Source organism: Hipposideros armiger, unplaced genomic scaffold, assembly GCF_001890085.2.
Source record: "Hipposideros armiger isolate ML-2016 unplaced genomic scaffold, ASM189008v1 scaffold_49, whole genome shotgun sequence".
Classification (NCBI taxonomy): domain Eukaryota; kingdom Metazoa; phylum Chordata; class Mammalia; order Chiroptera; family Hipposideridae; genus Hipposideros; species Hipposideros armiger.
This window is the reverse complement of record NW_017731399.1, coordinates 3894929-3915792: the sequence shown is the minus strand read 5'-3', so window position 1 is coordinate 3915792 and position 20864 is coordinate 3894929. Positions and strand designations below refer to the sequence as shown.

Sequence of the window (20864 nt, the reverse complement as noted above, 5' to 3'; positions counted from 1 at the left end):
CATCTTTTTTACATTTACATTGTTTGATAAATTATAACAGTGAAGCAACTGGTATAGGTTGTTACTAAGTCAAATGACAAAAATATTTTATTATAGCACTTGCTTCAGTAGTATATGTTCCATGTGTTCTGTCTTTGCCAGAATTTCATGAAAGTTTCTTTATCTCCAGTTTGGAGATTATTCTTCCAAAAACTTCAATGAAGTTAGGAATCTTCTTCAAATAGCTTTTGAACATGAGACATAGAGGGAATTTTTGTAAGTAACCAAAAGGCTGCATGCACAAACCAGATAGTATGAGTTTTTTGCATAGTATATCATCTAACGTCATAGAATTTAAAATAATTTTTATTCCCCTGGATTGTAGCTCCTATTCTAGAAATCTTTTTCATCCCTACGTTAGAAAATAGAGGAGAATAATATAGAAAGAGAAATAATTATTGGAAGAAATGTTTGCTATCAACAACATTGTGGAATAGATTTGAAGTGATTCTGCTTCTTACAAGCAAATCTGAAATCTGTCCTTCTAGAGAAAAATTTGCTATTAGTTTTTGTTTGGGAGCTTCAAAAAAATCCAGTTACAAAAGCAGTTACTTGCTTATTATAAAAATGTTCAAGTAACAGAAGTAAAAAATAGAAGTTTCTACTCTTCAAGAGTGGTAACTTATGTATATGTTTTAGTATTTACCTATAGACCCTCCTGTGTGTTTTTTTTTAAGACTTTTATTGGGGAATTGGGGGTTGGAACCGCGCTGGGGGATTGGGGGAAGGGGAACAGAAGTTGCTGTCCTTTTGTTCTTCAGTCTAGTTGTGGAGGACGTTGCTTCACTGGCCCAAGTAGGCACCGTCATTGCGCTCTTCCCAGGCAAGGCAGATCATTCGCTTTCTCTGGACGGCCGCTCACCCTGGCTGCTGGCTACACACGGTAGCCCATGGCAACCCACTGCCACAGGGGCTGCAGCCTACTCCGTCGCGGGCTACTCATGGCAGCCCAGCTCCAGGTTGAGCTGTTGTTCAGCATCTTAGCTGTAGAGGGCAGTGTCACTGGCCCTGATATGTGAGGTCCGAACCAGGGTCCTCTGGTGTCCCAAGCCAGCTCTTAACCAGCGCACCACTTAGCCGGCCCCCTCCTGTGTTTTATTTAGATATTTATAAGTATTGTTGTTGCTATCTGACAGTCTACTTTAATTTATTTGACAAATTTTAAGTATGCATTATATGTTAGCCTTGTGCTAAGTACTGTGTGTACAAGAATCATTAATGCTTCTAACTTTGAAACAAGTGGGAAGTATTGTCAGATAAGTTACTATAGCATGTGTGAGAGAGTGTTTAAGGTATGATAAAGGTGTGTTCACAGAGGAAGAGTGATAATTCTGTCTGCGGGGAGGAGTTGGTCATGGATAGATGATTATATTGGGGTAGTCTTTACAGAGGTAACATTTGAACTACTGTACTCAGAAACCTACCAGTATCTACTTTGTTTATAGATATAATAGTTGTCAATATAATACATATAGATTACATATTTATTTTTATGTTATACACTTAAACATATATAATCGTTAGATATAACTGCAACTAAATATAATATTTGTTATATTTGACATTCCAAAAGTAGGAGTAAGAGGTTCATGTACATTCATGGTTTGTGTACTCAAAAGTGAGGTAGAGATTACCTTTAGATTGCGTCATGAATGTGATTTAAAATTTCAGTCCTGCATTTCATAAAAACTACTTGTAGCATCATCTACCTACAAATGAAATGTAAAATATTTTTGTTCAGTAAACAGATTCAATAAAATAATTTTCAGTTTTGTTTCTTGGTGTGCTCAGGTTTCATTAGAAAATAATTACTGCACTTTGGAGATTATATTCAGAGGAAATTTATTGTAGCATACTGTATATGGTTTTTATTTCATAGATAAGTCCTAAATCTGACTTGTTTTATGAATAAAAAACAACTCTGTTATTCACATTTGATATACAAAGTATATGAGAATTATAAAGCTCAATTGGTATGGATAAGAAAAATCTATTCCCAAGAAAGGAGGAGGAGGAGGTACTCTAAATCTAAGTGATTTTTACGTTAATATTAACATACTTGGTCTTTCATTTCCTCAAAGGCAAAAGAAGCTAAACGACTAAAAGAATTCTTAGAAGATTATGATGATGATAGAGATGACCCCAAATATTACAGGTAAAGAAGACTTGCTTTATGAACTCACATTTTCAGCTTTTTATTAGCTGTAGTTTTCTTTGTCTACCAGAGAGTGCAGTTTACTCATTGGAATAAGAAAACCTTCACATTCCATCTTGTAATCACTCCCGCAGTTGGTATGCTGTTTTGGGTAGAGGGGCTGGGCAGTAGGGGGAAGAGCTGTGAGAAGAGGATCAGTAATTCAGTGCATCTTTGTGGGGTGCAAGTCCATAACAGCATTATAAAAAATTAATATTTCTTTGTGTTTAAAGAGGTTCAAATTTTTTTTTTAATGTTTTATTGGGGAATTGGGGGAGGGGAACAGCATTGGGGAATCTGGGAAGGGGAATAGACCAATTGCTGTCGTTTTGTTCTCCAGTCTAGTTGTGGAGGACATCGCTTCACTGGCCCAAGTTGGTATTATTATTGTGCTCTTCCCGGGTGATGCAGATCAATTGCCGGCCGCTCATGGCGGCTCTTGGCACTCACGGTAGCTTATGGCAGCCCACTGCAGCCTACGCCATCGCCAGCGCCAGCGACTCATAGCAGCCTAGCTCCAGGCCAAACTGTTGTTCACCATCTTAGCTGTAGAGGGCGCAGCATCACTGGCCCTCATGTGGGATCCGATCCGGGGCGCTGCTGCTCAGAGCTGGCATCCCAAGCCAACTCTTAACCAATGCGCCACTCAGCCGCCCAAAGAGGTCCAATTTTTTTTTTTTCTTTTCAGCTGAGCCATCCTGCCACCTGTTGGCAGCTCAGCGGCAAGAGGTCCAATTTTTATAGCAAGTTATCACTAATCTGTGTAATGATATAACTAGGATGGTCTAGAAAATTTGTCTTCAAGGATTTCAAGAGTGCCAAGTAGCAATCTGAACATCCCCTTCATCCTTTCCCCCTGCGCAATTGATATATTATTGTGAAGTGAGTGAGAGGTGTGAAGTCTGCCTTCAGCCTCATCTCTTTGTTCTCATGGTATTTCTATTATTCTCGTGTTCTAGTTTTTATGGCACTGTGTAAAATTGTTTGCTTTGTTCTGCCCCATCTGCTCCAAACTGTAATTTTGGAGGATATCGGCTCTATTTTGATTTTTGTTTTAAATCTCTCATGTACCTAACATGATCCAAGCATGTAGGAAAGGCATTTAATATATAATTAAATTTAATACACTGGAGCCAAAACAATAAAAACATTGGAATTAGCAACAAACTGAAAGAATGCCAAGGATTTGACCTTGTAGATGAAGAAAAACATTAGATAAAATTATTGAATCATAAAATAGTACATAATTTCAATATTTTGAGATATAATAAACTGCTAGATAGACTCTGCCTTCTAATGATTGTGCACTACTTCCTTCTGGGATTTTTTTTCCATGAGGGAAATCATTGCTTTTAATTGAAGTTATAGAGCTATTCATAGTGTTTCTATTACTTCTTGTGTTAATTTTACAACTTGGCATCCAAGAAAACACAAGTTATGTGCTGGGGTTTTCCTATAGAATAGGCACAGAATGAGAACTTTCTTCTCTCTGAAAGCTACTTTTCTACTTGTTTTAGACACTTATTTAGAATGACTTAGCAATGAAGCATGGTGATAAATGACAAGACAACACTCATTTATTGAACAGTAACGTAAAAAGCACATGGGTGTTCTTTCTTGGGTGTTCTTTAGATGCATGCTTAAGCATCTTCAACAGATTGAAAAAATAAGCTTGCAGCTTTTAGTATTGAAAGATAATGCTTTTGAAGATACCATTTGTAATAGTTCATGATCTGAGTATTAAATAAGGCCTGTTATTGTCATTTGCAGAGGAAGTGCTCTTCAGAAAAGGTTGCGTGATAGGGAAAAGGAAATGGAAGCAGATGAACGAGATAGAAAAAGAGAGAAGGAAGAGCTAGAAGAAATTAGGCAGCGCCTTCTGGCAGAAGGACACCCAGATCCAGATGCAGAGCTCCAGAGGGTGAGTTATTATCATGTTCATAACTATATTCTTCTAAGATTATCCACCTTAAGCCAGCCAACTATGAGGTATTGTAGTTTAGTTTATAAGAGAAATGCACTTATTGTTTGTTTTGTTTGTTTGTTTGTTTTTAAGCTGAGCCATCCTGCCACCTGTTGGCAGCTCAGCGGCTGCTCAGCTCGGGCCAGGACTCGAACCTCTGTTGCTCAGAGCTCAAACTCTTGAGCGAGCTGTTAACCAACTGAGCCACTCGGCCGGCCCAGAAATGCACTTTTATGCTCCATAAATCTTGCTATTTTGGGGGAGGTTGTTAGTATTTTTTTATTTTATTTTATTACACAAATCATCAGTATTAGTTGATTTATAATTAATTATTCTAAACATCTTCCAGGTATCTTATTCCTTTATTTCTGTGACATATTAAGTTCAATGAATGTCTTCTAATGAAACTTTGCTAGAAACCTTTCTACAGTGTGCTTTTGTGGTTTGAGATCCTCTCTTTGCCACCCTAAATATTTTGTTTCCAAAATAAATTAAAAATGTTTTCACAAACATCTTGTATTTAAAAACGGAAAAGACCATGCCATAGCTTTTAGGAATAGAGAGTGTCATTTCTAAAGTTTTTAGTTCTTAATATATCATGAACCTAATAATACTATAAATTCTTCATATCGTCTTTTTAAAGCTGTTATATGCTATTTGTTAACAGAAACCATGTCTTCTTACATGTCCCTTTTGTTTTTAAAAATAAAATAGTGTCCTTTTTTCTGTTGATAAAATAAATACTTACATGAGTACCGTATTTTGCCATGTATAATGAATGCACTCGTGTATAATATGCACCCATATTTTTGGCCCAAACTTGCAGGGGAAAAAAACTTTCGTTTTAACTTTTTTAATTCAAATTTTTATTTGTTTACATTTAGGTAGTTGTTTTTTGTATTATAAAGGAGTTTTAGCATTTATTTTTTAATATTATAAGAAATTTTATGTAACATGATTACAAAACACAAGAAAAGATACAAGGTACAAGAAATTTTATGTACTGGTAACAAATTTATGATATTTACTCATCATAGAAGGCTAAGAACTTTTCATCATTGCAACTTCATCATAAGTTCAACAAAACTGATTATCGCATTCCAGGGTATTATTTTGCATACAGATATCGTTATTGATTTCTAGAGTTACACTTTTAACTCATAAGCATAATTAAAAGAATTTAAAACGTTTATGTAGATACGGAATTAGTATTACCCATGTAGAATGCACATCCTTATATTTCCCTCACAAATTTGGGAGCCATTTACAGTCATTATAAATGTTTGGTTATTTTTCTAAATGTCACCACACAGGTATACATATACCCTCCCTCACACATAAGTTTTATAAATGGGATTATAATTTACATGCTGTTTTCTGATGTTCTTAAATCGGGTATAATCTTCCACCCAGAATTCTACCAATTTCTATATAGCCCTTATGTCTCTTTTTATACGTTCATTATTATGGCATATTGTCAGTCTTATATTAAATCCTTACCATTGTAGCATTTAGGTTGGAAATGTTTTTATTTTTTAATTCTTTACTAGTGGGTTTGACTGCTTTACAAGTTGTTTAATGATCATTGTACTTCCTTTGTGAGTTGATAGTTAGATGGTGTTATGCATATCAAGCCCAAAATTTGGAGGTTTATTTTAGTTAGGATTTAATTAAATTTTTTTTTTTCCTTGTTTCATGCTCAGAAAAATGATTTGTCTGTTCATCTAAGTTTGTATCATGCTGTTAGGATTATTTTTTTACTATCTTTCATAATTTCAGGGGGAGTGTTCGTTTTGTTATAGGCGTTTGAGTCCTATAATAAATGCCCTCTTGCCCACATTTCTTCCTTTTGTTTGTGAATACAAAAGTGACTGCCACGCTCAGCCATTACCTAGGAAGAACAAATGATTGTGTATGACTAAGCTGAGGATTTGAGTTGCCTCTTATGTATTGTCTATACTGTTGTAAAACAAAACTTCTGGTTATAATTTCTTTAATAAAAACATAAAGACATACTTTTTCATTTTGTATTAGCCAACTATTATGTCATTACATTTGTTAATCTGAAGAGTTTATACAAACCACTCAAGAATGGTAATATATGTAAAATATTAAACAACATTTTGCCGAGTACCTAATTATACTTGACAGATTTACTCAGCTTTCTGATTATAGAGGCAGGCAGTGTTTCATTGTTCCTAATGAGAAAGAAAAAGAGACTTTATGAAAGATAATGTAAAACAAAAAGCCAGTTGAATTGAGTATAGTTGTTGTCTGAGTTAATCAGATTATTTTTGGTTTTAGATGGAGCAAGAGGCTGAGAGGCGCAGACAACCACAAATAAAGCAAGAACCAGAATCAGAGGAAGAGGAAGAAGAAAAGCAAGAAAAAGAAGAAAAACGAGAGGAACCCATAGAAGAGGAAGAGGAGCCGGAGCAGAAGCCCTGTCTCAAACCAACTCTGAGACCCATCAGTTCTGCCCCGTCTGTTTCCTCCGCCAGTGGCAATGCAACCCCCAACACTCCTGGGGATGAGTCTCCCTGTGGTATTATTATTCCTCACGAAAATTCGCCAGATCAACAACAACCTGAGGAGCATAGGCCAAAAATAGGACTAAGTCTTAAACTGGGTATGTTAGCATTTCCTTCCTTTCTTCTTTCCTTTATTTTTCTCCTTGCAAATACCTAAATTTTGCCTTAAGGAAAAAAATAAATATGTGCTGCTTGGTAGGTAGATAGAAAACTATTCAAAAATGCCTTTTTAGCTCACTATTGTTTTCATAGTTCTACTAGTGCTCCTATATCTGCAGCTGCTTCGAGTTCTGAGAAGAAGTGAAAAGTTAAATTTTCTAGCACTTGTGAGTAGTGAGTTATTTTTTAAAGTTGGGATCTTTCTCTGAGAATTGTGGAAGTATTTTTTGCACTGCTTTTCAGGGATGGTGGGTTGTGAAATGTAACATTTGAAAATTAAGTCATCATGCTAATACAGTGCTTTTACTATAGGTGCTTCCAATAGTCCTGGTCAACCTAATTCTGTGAAGAGAAAGAAACTCCCCGTAGATAGTGTCTTTAACAAATTTGAAGATGAAGACAGTGATGATGTACCCAGAAAAAGAAAACTGGTTCCTTTGGATTACGGTGAAGATGATAAAAATGCTGCCAAAGGCACTGTAAACACTGAAGAAAAGCGCAAACATATTAAGAGTCTCATTGAGAAAATTCCTACAGCCAAACCTGAGCTCTTTGCTTATCCCCTGGATTGGTCTATTGTGGATTCTGTGAGTAGCAAATTATATTTCATCATTTTAATTGGAAGTGGTTTTGAATATAGCATACAAACGCAGTTGCTTCTATTAATGACAAATATGGTTAATAATGTGGCTGAAATCTTGACGTAGCCCTGAATTTAGGAGATCATTGGGGAAATTCTTGGTGGTACTTTAAATCTTCAAAAATGGAAGCAATTATATCTTGATACATAACCTGTCTTAGTTCAACTTGTGAATGATTATACTGTATTCAATTGTACGAAAAAATCACAAGGTTATAGACTTTTTAGTAAATGTAATAAAGATTTCTTTAATTTAGTAACCATACTTTATTTTGCAGATACTGATGGAACGACGAATTAGACCATGGATTAATAAGAAGATTATAGAATACATAGGTGAAGAAGAAGCTACCTTAGTTGATTTTGTTTGTTCTAAGGTTAGTCTTTTTCTTTCTTCCCCCCCAATATTTGTTTTATACTTTAAACTCCATTGTATTTCAGACCCCCACACCACATGCTTTCATTTCAGAGGGTTGAGGAGGACAGAATTGCTAGTAGCTGCCAATTTTGCTGTCTCCCTACCCCTGAGCGTACCTTGCACCCCCTTCTTGTCTTAATGGTTATAATGCTGCTAAAGTTCAGTTGAGGTTTTAGGAGACAGCCGATAGCTTGTCTCATAAATTCCTGTGTCGGCCACCCATCCATCCTTTGGAAGAGGAGCAAAATAGTTTCTTTTAAAGCATAGTAATGGTACTAATAGATTAATTATTATGTACCAGGCTTTGTTCTTGGCAGGTACTGTTTAAGCATTTTATAGAACCTTATCTTCTTTAAACCTCCCAACAACCTTAGAAAGTGTAAGTTACTAATATCTTCATTTTCAACATAAAGAAATTAAGGCTTAGGGGAGAGAATGTGTCTTGAGCATGGTTACATAATAAGTAGCAGAGCCAAGCCTATGAAGTTAGGGGTCTTAACCACCAGGGTATACCACATCCTTCTGTTGTCTCTTTGAAGACGAAGTCTTACCTTTAAGAAGACAGTTGTTATAGTAGAAGCACGATATTTATGTCAGGGAATAACTAATTGGTTATTAAAATGATATTTTTCCATCAGTACTATTCTTTCAACATTAGAAATAGGAGATTTAGGCTGCCCTTTCCACTTATAATTATTGTAGCATTAAAACGTGTAAGTAAGTCTGGATTTGAAATAGAAGACAGAAACTGTAGTGATTAAGATCCCAGGTTATGGTGTCAAATTTCCATTGAAGAGAGTGTTGGGGAATTAAGAAATTTATAGAAAGGTTCTTAAACCATAAGAAATTCTCATACTAGTTTGAGGATACCTTCAAATTTCTTGACTATACTGCTAATTTTTTGTTTGTTTCCAAAGTGACAGTTATTTGTTTTCTTTAAGGTTATGGCTCATAGTTCACCTCAGAGCATTTTAGATGATGTTGCCATGGTAAGTTAGAAATTCATTGTTATTAGCATTTTTATTAATATCTGTCAATTTGATTGATTTTTCTACCTAATGTTTGTTCCAGAATCTTTTTTTTATAGGCCTGAATTAAAATTTGAATATGCATTAAAAGAGGCACCCACAGCAAGATATCATTAGGCAACACTAAAGTTAGGGATTTCTTTTTTATCAGTCACTGCCCTTCCCCACCTTTTGTGTTTGTGTGCATCAATGTAAGTCCTGGCTCTAGTAACATATTTAGAGAACATTTATTAAGTGCTTACTGGGTAGTGCAATGTGTTAGAAGCATAGAAAGGAGGAACATCTGCCCTTGAAGAACTATCAGGGAGACAGGTATATCGATACTGATACGCTAATATACTTGCTATAATGGGGATATGTAATAAAGATATGGGAGCAGAGGATTTAGAGTATCTGCTGGTGTTGAGAACAGTTAGGGAAAGCATCAGGGGAATTATCATCTAAACAGACCTGGAGATTGTATAACTGTTTTGTCACTTGGACAGATGTCTGTTGGGTCGGCAATGGTTAAACGTCAAGTTCCCAGTTGCATTTAATTTTGGGTATTCGAGTAGAGTCAGTGGTTGCTCTTATCTAATATGTGATTTTGTGAGAAAAGGAAGAAGAGAATTGATGGTAAAGGTGAGAGAGTGGATGGACTGAACTGCAAGCTAGGAAGAGAAGGAAATAATATCAGAATATAGCTGGTGGTTTGAATGAGTCAAGGACTGCTGTGTCCAGTGAAGTTGTGGAAGGGGTGTTGGAATGACACAACTGGAACGAGAAATTAGTCAGAAAGTAGGACATTTAAGAATATAAGTGGTGGATCACTCCAGATGATGGCACAGTGCAAAATGTGGCCATGGGAGACATTCTGGGGCAGAGCTGATGTCATTGTTTAGAATGTCTTGAACGAACTTTAAACCTGGGTCATGCACATAGAAATTGAAATTACTGATGTTGGGATAGATTGGAGAGAAATACTGGAACCAGCTGCCAGATTGCTCCTTTAAAGATTTTTTTTTTTATTGGTGAATTGGGGGGATGGGAACAGTGCTGGGGAATTGGGGGAAGGGGGACAGACAAGTTGCTGTCGTTTTGTTCTTCAGTCTAGTTGTGGAGGATGTTGCTTCACTGGCCCAAGTTGGCACCATCATTGCGCTCTTCCCGGGCGAGGCAGATCAGTCGCCGGCTTCTGGACGGCCGCTCACTGCGGCTGCTGGCTACACACGGTAGCCCATGGTAACCCACTGCCACAGGGACTGCAGCCCACGCCGTCGCCGGCGACTCACAGCAGCCCAGCTCCAGGTTGAGCTGTTGTTCAGCATCTTAGCTGTGGAGGGCAGTGTCACTGGCCCTCATATGTGGGATCCGAACCGGGGCCCTCTGGCATCCCAAGTGAGTTCTTAACCATCGCGCCACTCGGCCGGCCCCAGATTGCTCCTTTAATGTAGGTGAAAGACTAGGCATTTGCTGGACAGATGCTGTTCGAGTGAAAGCAGTGTCGTGCGAGCTCATGTGGAGATACTCTTTACTAGGGTGTAAAACTATTTACTAGGGTGAATATAGCGAAGATACAGCAACTTCCCTTCTCCTGTGGAGGCTAAGGGCTCTGAAAGTAAGGAACTTCCTGAGAAGGCTCTTGGGAGTGTCAGGGTCTTTAGGGGACATACCAGGTTTTCATTTAAGTAGATGAAAACACTAATGAAAGAAGTTTAGGGTGGTTAGTATAAAGTGGAATAGGGGTCCAAAGGGCAAAGCTCCTAGGAAGGCAGCAGTGGAAGACTAGTGAGGGAGGAGGGAGAAACATTGAGCACGATATAAGATGACAGGTGACTGGGGAAACTTGTGTTTCAAGCTGCAAAGTTGTCAAGGGAGGGGCACAGTGGGGTATTTAACCAAAAAGAGCTCTAAGGTTGAGATGTTTTGTGTCCAGGCACTATATGATATCTAAAGCCCAAAAACATCTTTTCTGCAGCCCAGCCAGCCCAATGCAGCTGTTTAGATTTCGTAACAAAACATTTGTGAAAAGTTTGTTGACTCCATAATGCAGAGCCTCGCGTAAAAGGAGAAGTGTGAATAGACTCCAGCTTTTGGGGAATAGAATCTGAATTTCCCTGACCTTCCAGCCTCTTTAAGGTTATCCTTGGGTAGAGAGAGAGTTTCACAGTTAGGCCTGAGTTAAGGAATTTTTTTCAAAATCAGTGTTGTAGTTTTCGGTCTTCACAAAGTTGTAATCACTGTCAGTGAAGATGTTATGTGTCAGTGTTAATCCATTTTGATTTGTTCAAATACTTTGATATTTGGAATACTACTAGTTAGACTCTTTACTACTTAATCACTTACATGATTCTGATTATTTTTTGTCTCAATGTTGATCACAGTGGGAGGAAACCAGTTGAGCTAGTGTTGTCAACCAGTTCTGCTGAAAGCTCATGGAGCCTATAAACATCTCTTGTATAAATGAGATTGAATTTATAGCTCAAGTAGTATTTTGCTCTTATTAAAATCTGAATTTTTCAAATTGTACCTTATTTTACATAAATTAAGGAACTTTGGTTGCATTTTGTGCTTTATCTGTATTTCCGAGGTATGATTTCCATATTAATTAGTGTTGTAGCATAGTTCTCTTGAACTCGACTGGTCGTCTGGCTCACAAGTCTAATTAAAAGTTCTTTAATTATTTGTCATCATTGAGAATTTTGGGAAAATTTTCAAAAAAATCAAAATTTCTGGCTCCCCTTAGGTACTTAACTGCTGCTCACTTAGGTATTAGGTACTTTTCAAAGCACTTTGTACATGTTAAGTTTTAAAATTATGAAGCAATATGATGTATCTACTATTTCTTTCATCTTACAGATGAGAGAACTGAGTTGAGGCTTATTGTGGTTAAGTAACCCAACCAAGGACATGTAACTAATTAGAGGTAGAAGTGGGATTTGAACCCAGGTAGTCTGGCTAGAGATTGGTTCGCTTAACTCCTAACCTAAAGTGGCAACATTAGGCCACAAATCATCATGTCACTGATAACCCTCATGCTCTGTCATTGCTGCCTCCTATAGAAGGAAGCATGATTATTCATTTTATCTCACTCGCAGCCCTAAGGTGAAGGCCAAATATGTGTGTGGGATGAGGGCAGAAGTAGTGGTGAGGACATGATGCATCTAACTCATGAGTAGATTGGAAGATTATTTATTTATTTGCCAAGGGGAAAAGACCTTTTATTTATTTATTCAGTAGTCTTATGTCCCTTGTGATGATGATAGTGTTCACTTACTCTGTTTATCCAAGACACTGTACTAAATGCCTATACATACATTCTCATTCAATATTTAATTCAATGTCACATACATAGTGACTCCATAAATATTTAGATTGTAAGGTGGTTTTTGGAGGTAAATGAGATACTCTGTATTAAGTTACTGTGTAGTTGTACAACTAGTTCTGCCTAAATGCTGTGTTCTTTATAACAAACATTTGCTTTCCTTAGGAAAAGAGTTTTTCAAGACATGTATAAAGTATTTGTAAAGTTAAAAGTTAGAATAGAAGTTGAATCAAAATACTGTGGTCTCAGTATTCAGTAAGCCATGGAATTTTGCTGAATGCTTTTTTTTTTTTGTAATTTACATGTACTACTTAGGACATTTCTCACACTGGACAGATTTCCTGTAAGTCATTTTATTGAAAGTAAATGCTTGTCAGTAGATGAAAACCTTTTTTTATACCAGTCATTATTGTTGGGAGATGATGATGATTGCTTATCTTGCATGTGTTACTATTTTTTTCTTTTTCTCTTCTAGGTACTTGATGAAGAAGCAGAAGTTTTTATAGTCAAAATGTGGAGGTTATTGATATATGAAACAGAAGCCAAGAAAATAGGTCTTGTGAAGTAAAACTCTCTTTACACTTAAGAGATACATTTCAGATATCTTGTTTCCCATCCTTCAAAGGACTCTGAATTTTTCTTTGTCTTCAAAGACATTTGTGAGATCTGTAATTTTTTTTTTTAATGTAGAAAATGTGAATTTTTTTTGTCCTCCAATTTGTTGATGCCCTGTGTACTCCCTAGGTTGTAAAGACATCTGAATCCTACCTTGGTTCTCTTTATACTCACCAGGTACAAATTACTGGTATGTTTTATAAGCCGCAGCTACTGTACACAGCCTATCTGATATAATCTTGTTCTGCTGATTTGTTCCTTGTAAATATTAAAATGACTCCCCAATTCTTTTGCAGAATTGCACTTAATATTGAACTGTACTGTATAGGAACCAACATGAACAATTTTAATTGAAAGAATACTAGTTCTTCCCTTCTTGATCAGAATTGGCAAGCTCTCGTGAAGGCACAAAATTTAAAATTAAGAGTGCAGAAATTAGCAGACCGTCCATTCCTGTATCTCTGTATGAATGTGTTTGTGTGAATGTACATATAAAAGTCTTAACTTTAATTGGCTTTGGAGGGCCCCCTTAAACATTTTCTAACTGCTGAAGAATAGAATCGTAAAGGAAACGTCGTGTTGTGCCAACCCTAATGTCTGGGATAATTAGGTTATTAGTCTCCCAGAGCATGGTATTCTCTTATGGCAAGCAACAATAGTCTGTTGAACAGAATGAGGTTCTCCTGTTGATAGCTGGCTGCTTCAGCCTGTCTTTTAAGGGATTGTGGATCTCTGGTTCCCCACCCCTCACCCCCAATTTCATTGTTCAGAAATGAGGTAGATCCTTAGATTCTGGGTTCTGGGGAGCTTTATTTAATGGATTTTTGCACTAATTGGTCCTTAGCTTTATTTTGGTATACCCCTTTGTTTAAAAAAATTTCAGAAAGCATAAATGAAAAAAGCTTTTTAAAAAGAAGAGATAAAACTAGGCAATTTTACAGACTAGGAAAGTTTGAGAAAATACAATAGGAATTCAGCATGGCATTTTACAAAGTTTACATCTCATTTCTAAAGATAAAGTAAATCATTTAAGGCAGTTACCACTAATTTTTCTTTTTTTCTTTTTTTTTTTTTGTAAAGGGTTTATAGCTCTGACATTGACATTTAAAAATATACTGATGGTGTTAAAGACATACATGGGGCTTTCTTTATTGTAGATCAGAACTGTACCAGAGAGCAAAATTACCTGAAAATGGAACAAGTTTTAAACAGTTCTTAACACAAAGTAGGTGCGGCTATTTCCCATGTCTGAGTATTTATTTAAAAGAAAGATAAAGATGGGCAGGGGTGTTAAAAAAGCATAACTGAGCTCGAGTTACTAGATTTTTTTACATTATAAGGACATTTGAAAACACTGTTCTTTACATTGGACCATGACATGGTTCCATTATGTAAATATTTCAAATATTAAAAATGTATATATTTGATCTTGGGGACTCGTTCTTTCAGAGTCTTATTAAAATAAATGGCATCATGCTGTAATTGTGCAGTACATACTAGAAACTTAACTTGAAAATATGGGTTGAATTTTTATGAGTATTAGTAACTGAAGGCCAAAGAGGCCATTTACCTTATTTAGGATTACTCTGTATGTCTATGGAGATATCCCCTTTTAGTGTTACAATATTTTAAATTCTGGCTTCTCAAGGGAAATTTTCAAAAACATGCTCCTTGCCATTTACAAATTCATTAGTAGCCTTTTCTCAAATTGACCCTCAGCCTAACACCTTGTCAAGCAGTTTATTATGTGTCTTCTCTTACCATGTTATTGCTTCTAAAGCATATTAGGTTGCTTTTATGTAGCCAAAATTAGCATGAAGGTTTATTCGGTTACATTTAATTTTCCTTGGTTTGGTCTCTTCTGCTCTTTCACTAAATTTATCTTACAGGGCCTGTATCTGAAACCCTTGGGGACATAAACCATGTACTGCATAACACCTCTGGTGAGATTTGCCTTAGGATCCCAAGCTTGTACATTCACATTTCTGCATCAGAGCAGGAATGATCACAGCCACTGGGTTAAAGACCACTACATTAATAGCTTAATGTCAATTCTAGTTAGGTTTTGCCACCAAGCTTAAACTTGAAGAGTTTGTTTTTCAGATTTGCATATAAAGAATTGCACATGTATAAACTGGCATATTCTAGTGTCTGGGAGAGTACACATAAGAACATTTCTACTAAATTACATGTACTTTCTGGGTTGTCTTTACCATTTGCCCATACTACTTAATTTCAGTTTAGAAACCTTTAGTTAATCCATATTGCACATTCAGGTTGTTATAAAATTATATGAAAGTTTGGCAGTTAGGAAATCAATAGTGCTTTTTCCTCATTTGATGTTAAAAATAATTTAAAATGTGTACATCTGTTTACAGGAGGAAAGATAAGTTATTTGAAGTAGTTTTTTTTTTTTTAAATGCAACTTTAAAGTGTACCTGAATCTTGTTAAAATGGAGGCTCTGGTTGAGTAGGGGTAGGGGAGGGCCTGATGTTGACAATGATGCCAACGCTAACTGATCCAAGGACTACACTTAGATTATCAGTTTAAGGTATCTACTCAGTACTAGTATTTTATCCTAACAGACTACATAAATGCATCTTAATATTCTTTTTAAGTAGATTATAAAGAAAACCATTTTTGAGGCAAATAAGCAGATACTTATTCTGTATGTTCATGAATATAAACTAATCTTCCAAAAATGATGCTTGAGAACAACTCTATTACAGGCTTTATTCCTAGCCAGTCCCAGAACATTTTCTTTTTAGAGAACTGTATGTTGTTACTTTGAATCTTACACCATTTCCTGATAAACTTTTATGTAATAGTAGAGGCTAACAATTATTTTGTGGAGAGTGCTGTTTCAGGTACTCAACAGCATGAATACTATATATGGTGGACAAATTGAGAAAACTGAGCTTGAGAGTCAAATTGGACTAAACACTTGTTATCTTTTTTTTTTTCATATGAAGTAAAAAAAAAATTATGCAAATAAATGTAAGCAGGCATGCAAATGTGTATATGAGGCTTATTTACCCAGCTCTTTTTAATAAGTTCTAGGAATGTTTTCACTTGTACCCAAAAACCGCTGCAAGGTTTTATGTCAAAATGGCTACAAATTTTTCCAGGTCATATTTCATCCTTCTATTAACAGTATGAAATTGAGATAGTTTTTGTTCAGCAAAAGATGGTGAAATTGATTTGTGAATGCCACTCGATAAAAAGGTTCTGAGAAGGATTCCGAAATAGGCAGCGTCTAGTTGTCAGGAAGAAAACTGGAAAATTCACCATGTATTTTCAAACCCAGGAACTCGTACTATTACATTCATACTGTAGATCAAAGTGAGCTTATAATTTTTGATAAACGTAAGATTTTACTGAGGTGTGGGTATGTTAAATTGAAATATTTATTTGCATTTGAATGCTGACATTTTCATCTTTCTTTAATTGACCAATCTTTACCTTTCATTTTATTACTTATATGAAGGCCAAATTAGGAATGGTAATCTAAAATGCCCAAAAAAGGAAGATTTCTATAAACAAAAGTGAATAAAAATTCTTCGCAAGCCATGTTGTTTGAATTAAATGACACTCCTAGTCTGTCTATTCTGCAACCTTACGTATTAGTTGAATTGATGACTTTTAGATTCACGTGCACAGACAGATTTGTCGCTGACCATTAGAGTTGGGTTTACAAAAACAAGACATTTTGTGTTCTGGAAGCTTACCATTTAGTAAGACTGGTTCTTAAATTTGGAGCCTAAGAATCCCAGACAATGTTTGTTTAAAATGCAGTTTCTCAGATTCTCCCACCCACCAGAAGTTTAAATTCATTGGTAGGGGGTGTATTTACAGTTTTAATTAGCATTTTCTTGATTGTGGTGCTGCTGATGGGCATTGACAAACATTACAAATAGGTACACTAGAGAAATGATAACGTTAGGTTTAAGATGCCATCACTTGTAGTCCGGGAGGAGTACACGCTGGGCCCAGTTTACGTAAACTTTGGTCCTAAGCTAAAGACCTGTCTCGGATCTTTTGACAACCTCTAAGTCACTCTGGCAGTCTGGGCGGGTTCCTCCGGGTCGGAGGCGGTCCGGAGCGCAGGGTTTCCTCGGTAATCCGCGCGTACCACCGGAAGCTCCACCCCTTTCCCCTGGGTACCGCCCCTTTGGCAATGGGCCCCGCCTCATCCCCCTCTCGGTATCACCCCCTCCTCCGGCAGGTCGGTTGCCAACGACTCCAGATCCGGAAGTGACGACACCGGTGAGCCTTTGGGGCGGGTTTTGGGCCGGGCAGCTCCAGAGGCAGCGATTTTACATCGGAAACAAAACAGCAGCTGCTCGGGAGGGAACCTCGGCTGCAAGCGGCCGGCGGCGGCGAGTAAAGGAGTAGGTGCGTGATGGGGAGTTCGGGGAGAGGAGGGCGTCCCTCATCCGGTGTCGACACGGTCGGCCGCGAACAAGGCCCTGCTCTTTGTCGCGGAAGGGGCCGCGGAGCCGGTGTCCTCGAGGATGAGCGGGGCGCGGCCGGGCGGGGACAGAGGAGCCCCGTGTGGGGGACGAGAAGGGGTGGCCCGTTTCTTGAGTTCCGGGCGCGGCGCGCGGTCAGGTTGAAGAGAGACTACCCTTCGGAGCCTTGGTCCGGAAGTGCTGGTTTCCCGAAGATATCTCAGGGCGCAGGTGCTTTGGGCCGGGATTGACAGTCTTGACTGAGTGGAGCAGGAGAAAGAGGAAGCGCGTTGCGCTGAGTCTGATTGAGCAACTGGTGAAACTCCGCGCCTCGTGCCCTGTGTCTGTCCTTGTCCAGGGGAAGCTAGTAGCACTCAGGGCTCAGTTCTTTACGTCTCACATTCGAGGCGGAAAACAGGGTCTGATGGGTATTGTCACGAAGCATGTATGTCCGATGCTTTGCATGTGTCTTAGATATTTGCGTTTTCTTCGCGCCCAGATTCCTTTCAAATAAATACCTGCTTCTCTTGTGGGAAAGTAATTTAATAATAAAATTTAAAGCATTGCTTGCCTGCTTTGGATAAGATGAATAAAGTATTCAAGGTTTATACTACGGGAGATAAGAATAGTGTGCAAACAACGATGTGGCATATATATAGTAGGGCACATTATGAAGGTCATAACATTCTCTGAAGTTTGAGGCAGGTAGAGATCACATCTGGTTAAGGGAACTTGTTATTTGAATTATCTTTTGCAATGGAAAGGTTTTCGCCGTTGGAGTTGAAGTAGGGAGGGCATTATGATTATAGGGTGTACTACAAACAGGAGCCCTCTGGATCTTAAACGTCCAGTGATTCATTCTCAACATTAAATAACTTATGAAGGATGATAAAACAGGGAAGTAGATTGCAGCCTGTTGCACTTGGCTAATTTCAGTCACCTGCAAAAGCCTATTTCAGTTGTCAACAAATTTGCAGAGTTCAACCAACTTAAGGCCCCACCCCTACCCACGTTTAATAAGCCTTTAACAATGAAACAAGAAGCCTATTGAGTGCATGGATTCCTCTCCACGTTGCCCATCCCTCCCCCCGAAAAAAAGATGACACATGTGGCATCAAGCATCTGGTTTTCCATTCTTTTATTTCTGGATTTTGGGTAGACAGTTTCCACAGTTCTGGGTATACATATCCTCTGAATGGATATGATTTATTGCTGAATTTTAAGTTAATGGCTGCTACTAGCCCTAGACTGCTGCATGAATTTCCATTTGTGGAAAACTGGAGGATAGGAGTTGGTCTCTGAGAATCACCCTAGCAGGAAAGATAGAACATTTGTCTGTTTTCCCTTTGCTTGTGTTCTCCCATTATTATATCAGATTGTAGGGAGATACACCTTAAATATGGATATGTTCTGAAAAACCTTTCAAAGGCCCTGAATACGGCTTCTCCGTTATGTGATAGATGCCAGGCAGGTTTAGAAGGTGTTTTGAAAGTATGGCACTGTTGTGGTCAGAGCTTTGCTTTAGGAACATAAATCTGGTAGTTGGGGCTAGATAGATAAGAAAATTGAGGTGACTTTGCATAATCAGGCAAGATATAATGAGAGCTTCAGTGGTGGCAGAGGCTTAGAAAGGAGGAAAAACATGAACAAGACATAGCAGCCAATTGAGGAGCAAAAAATAAAGCATAAAGTTGACTAGGAGGCTTTAAGTTTGGAGAATGGGGGAGACGATTGCAGAAATAAGGACGTTAGCAAAGAACTATTTTAGAGTGGAAGATGAGGAAGTGGTTTGGAAGTATCACTTTGAAGTGCCAACAGGTGAAAATGTTCCCATGGAGCTATAAACATGAGAGTCACCTAAATAGACTTACCAGTTGTTGAAGCAGTGGAGGAGACACCTAAGAAAAGGAAGGGAGCAGGAGGCCCAGGCAGACTCCTAGGAACATTTATAATGAGGGGGTGGAAGAGCGAGAAGCCAGCTGAGGAAAATGAGTGGTGGGAGGAAAACCTCCACAGAGCAGTGTCACAAAAGCTGAGGAAGGGAGGGAAGCTTCAGGAAGGAAAAGGTTGGCAGGGATTTTCAGTGTTAGGGCTGGTGTAGCAGAAACAACTGAAGATTTAGAGCACCACTGTCCAACAGAAACATAACATGAGCTACCAATGTAAATTTTAAACTTTCTAATGAACACGTTTTTTGAAGGTAGTAAGAAGTAGGTAAATTAATTTGAATAATATATGTTATGTAACCCAATACATCTAATATATATATATATATATATTTTAAATCTGAGCCATCCTGCCACCTGTTTGCAGCTCAGCAGCAGCTCAGCTCCGGCTGGGAATCGAACCAGTGATCCTGTTGCTCAGAGCTTACACTTGAGCAAGCTCTTAGCCAACTGAGCCACTTGGCTGGCCCTAAAATATTTTTTATTTCAACATGTTATTAACATAAAAATGTAATTGTCTGTCTTCCTCTCCATATAGTAAACTCTTTAAGTAAACAAGTATTATGTGATTCAGTAGAATCCCCAGCACCTATCACAGTGTCTGTTATGTAGAAGAAAACCAATGTTTGTTGATTAAAAGGCATAATGTTTGGTTTTCACAATGCCTAGTACAGTTCCTTAAGTTGATCTAAAGCAAAAAGAGAGAATTGGAAACATTGCTGAATATAACCAGTGATTTACAAATTAATTAGATGTATTCATTTTTTATTAAAGATTAGTTGCATTCTCTCCATTTCCACAGTCAATTTGAGACAGTGACTCAGGTTAATCATACCTTCCATGGAGAGTTACTGAAATTGAATGTCTTTTGGGAAAGTTTCTTTATAATTTTACAAATATTGATAATGTCCAAATCCATGATTCTTAAATCCAAAAGCCCCTGGAAAAACTGAAAGGCCTAACCTAACGTGAACCTATTTATGTAATTTAAGACTACTGTATGTTTCACTATATATTTCTTTCTTTTTTTTGTAAAGATTTTATTGGGGAAGTGGGGGAGGGGAACAGACAAGTTGCTATCTTTTTGTTCTTCAGTCTAGTTGTGGAGGACGTCACTTCCCTGGTCCATGTTGGTATTATCATTGCACTCTTCCCGGGCAAGGCGGTCACTCACCGGCCACTAGATGGCCGCTCACAGCGGCTCTTTGCAGCTCACGCCAGCTGCTGGCTGGTCACCCTGGCTGCCGGCCACTCACGGTAGCTTACGGCAGCCCACTGCAGCAGGGGCTGCAGCCTACTCGTCGCTGGTGACTCACCGCAGCCCAGCTCCACGTTGAGCTATTCTTCACCATCTTAACTGTAGAGGGCGCAGCGTCACTGGCCCTCATGTGGGGTCCCAACTGGGGCCCTGCTGCTCAGAGCTGGTGGCCTAAGCCAGCTCTTAACTAACATGCCACTCAGCAGGCCCCACTATATATTTCTTTTTTTTTTTTTTAGCTGAGCCATCCTGCTACCTGTTGGCAGCTCAGCGGCTGCTCAGCTCAGGCTGGACTCGAACCGCTGTTGCTCAGAGCT

At 38.1% G+C, this 20864-nt stretch overlaps 2 protein-coding genes across 3 annotated transcripts in view; both read left to right on the top strand.

Annotated features, from left to right (window-relative positions):
• The window catches only part of RBM25 (RNA binding motif protein 25), a 73705-nt gene extending 59382 nt beyond the window's left edge, over window positions 1-14323 (top strand). Inside the window, exons 14-20 of the mRNA XM_019640296.1 lie at window positions 2121-2194; window positions 4004-4154; window positions 6501-6825; window positions 7199-7473; window positions 7805-7903; window positions 8886-8933; window positions 12752-14323. Of these exons, the coding sequence (XP_019495841.1) occupies window positions 2121-2194; window positions 4004-4154; window positions 6501-6825; window positions 7199-7473; window positions 7805-7903; window positions 8886-8933; window positions 12752-12844 (1065 nt within the window). The 3' untranslated portion in view covers window positions 12845-14323. The remainder of the gene's footprint in view (window positions 1-2120; window positions 2195-4003; window positions 4155-6500; window positions 6826-7198; window positions 7474-7804; window positions 7904-8885; window positions 8934-12751) is intronic.
• Window positions 14324-17159: 2836 nt separating this feature from the next.
• The window catches only part of PSEN1 (presenilin 1), a 77400-nt gene continuing 73695 nt past the window's right edge, over window positions 17160-20864 (top strand). For both annotated transcript variants that reach the window (XM_019640425.1, XM_019640424.1), the window contains exon 1: window positions 17160-17287. The gene's annotated coding sequence lies outside the window, so the exon portion shown is untranslated. The remainder of the gene's footprint in view (window positions 17288-20864) is intronic.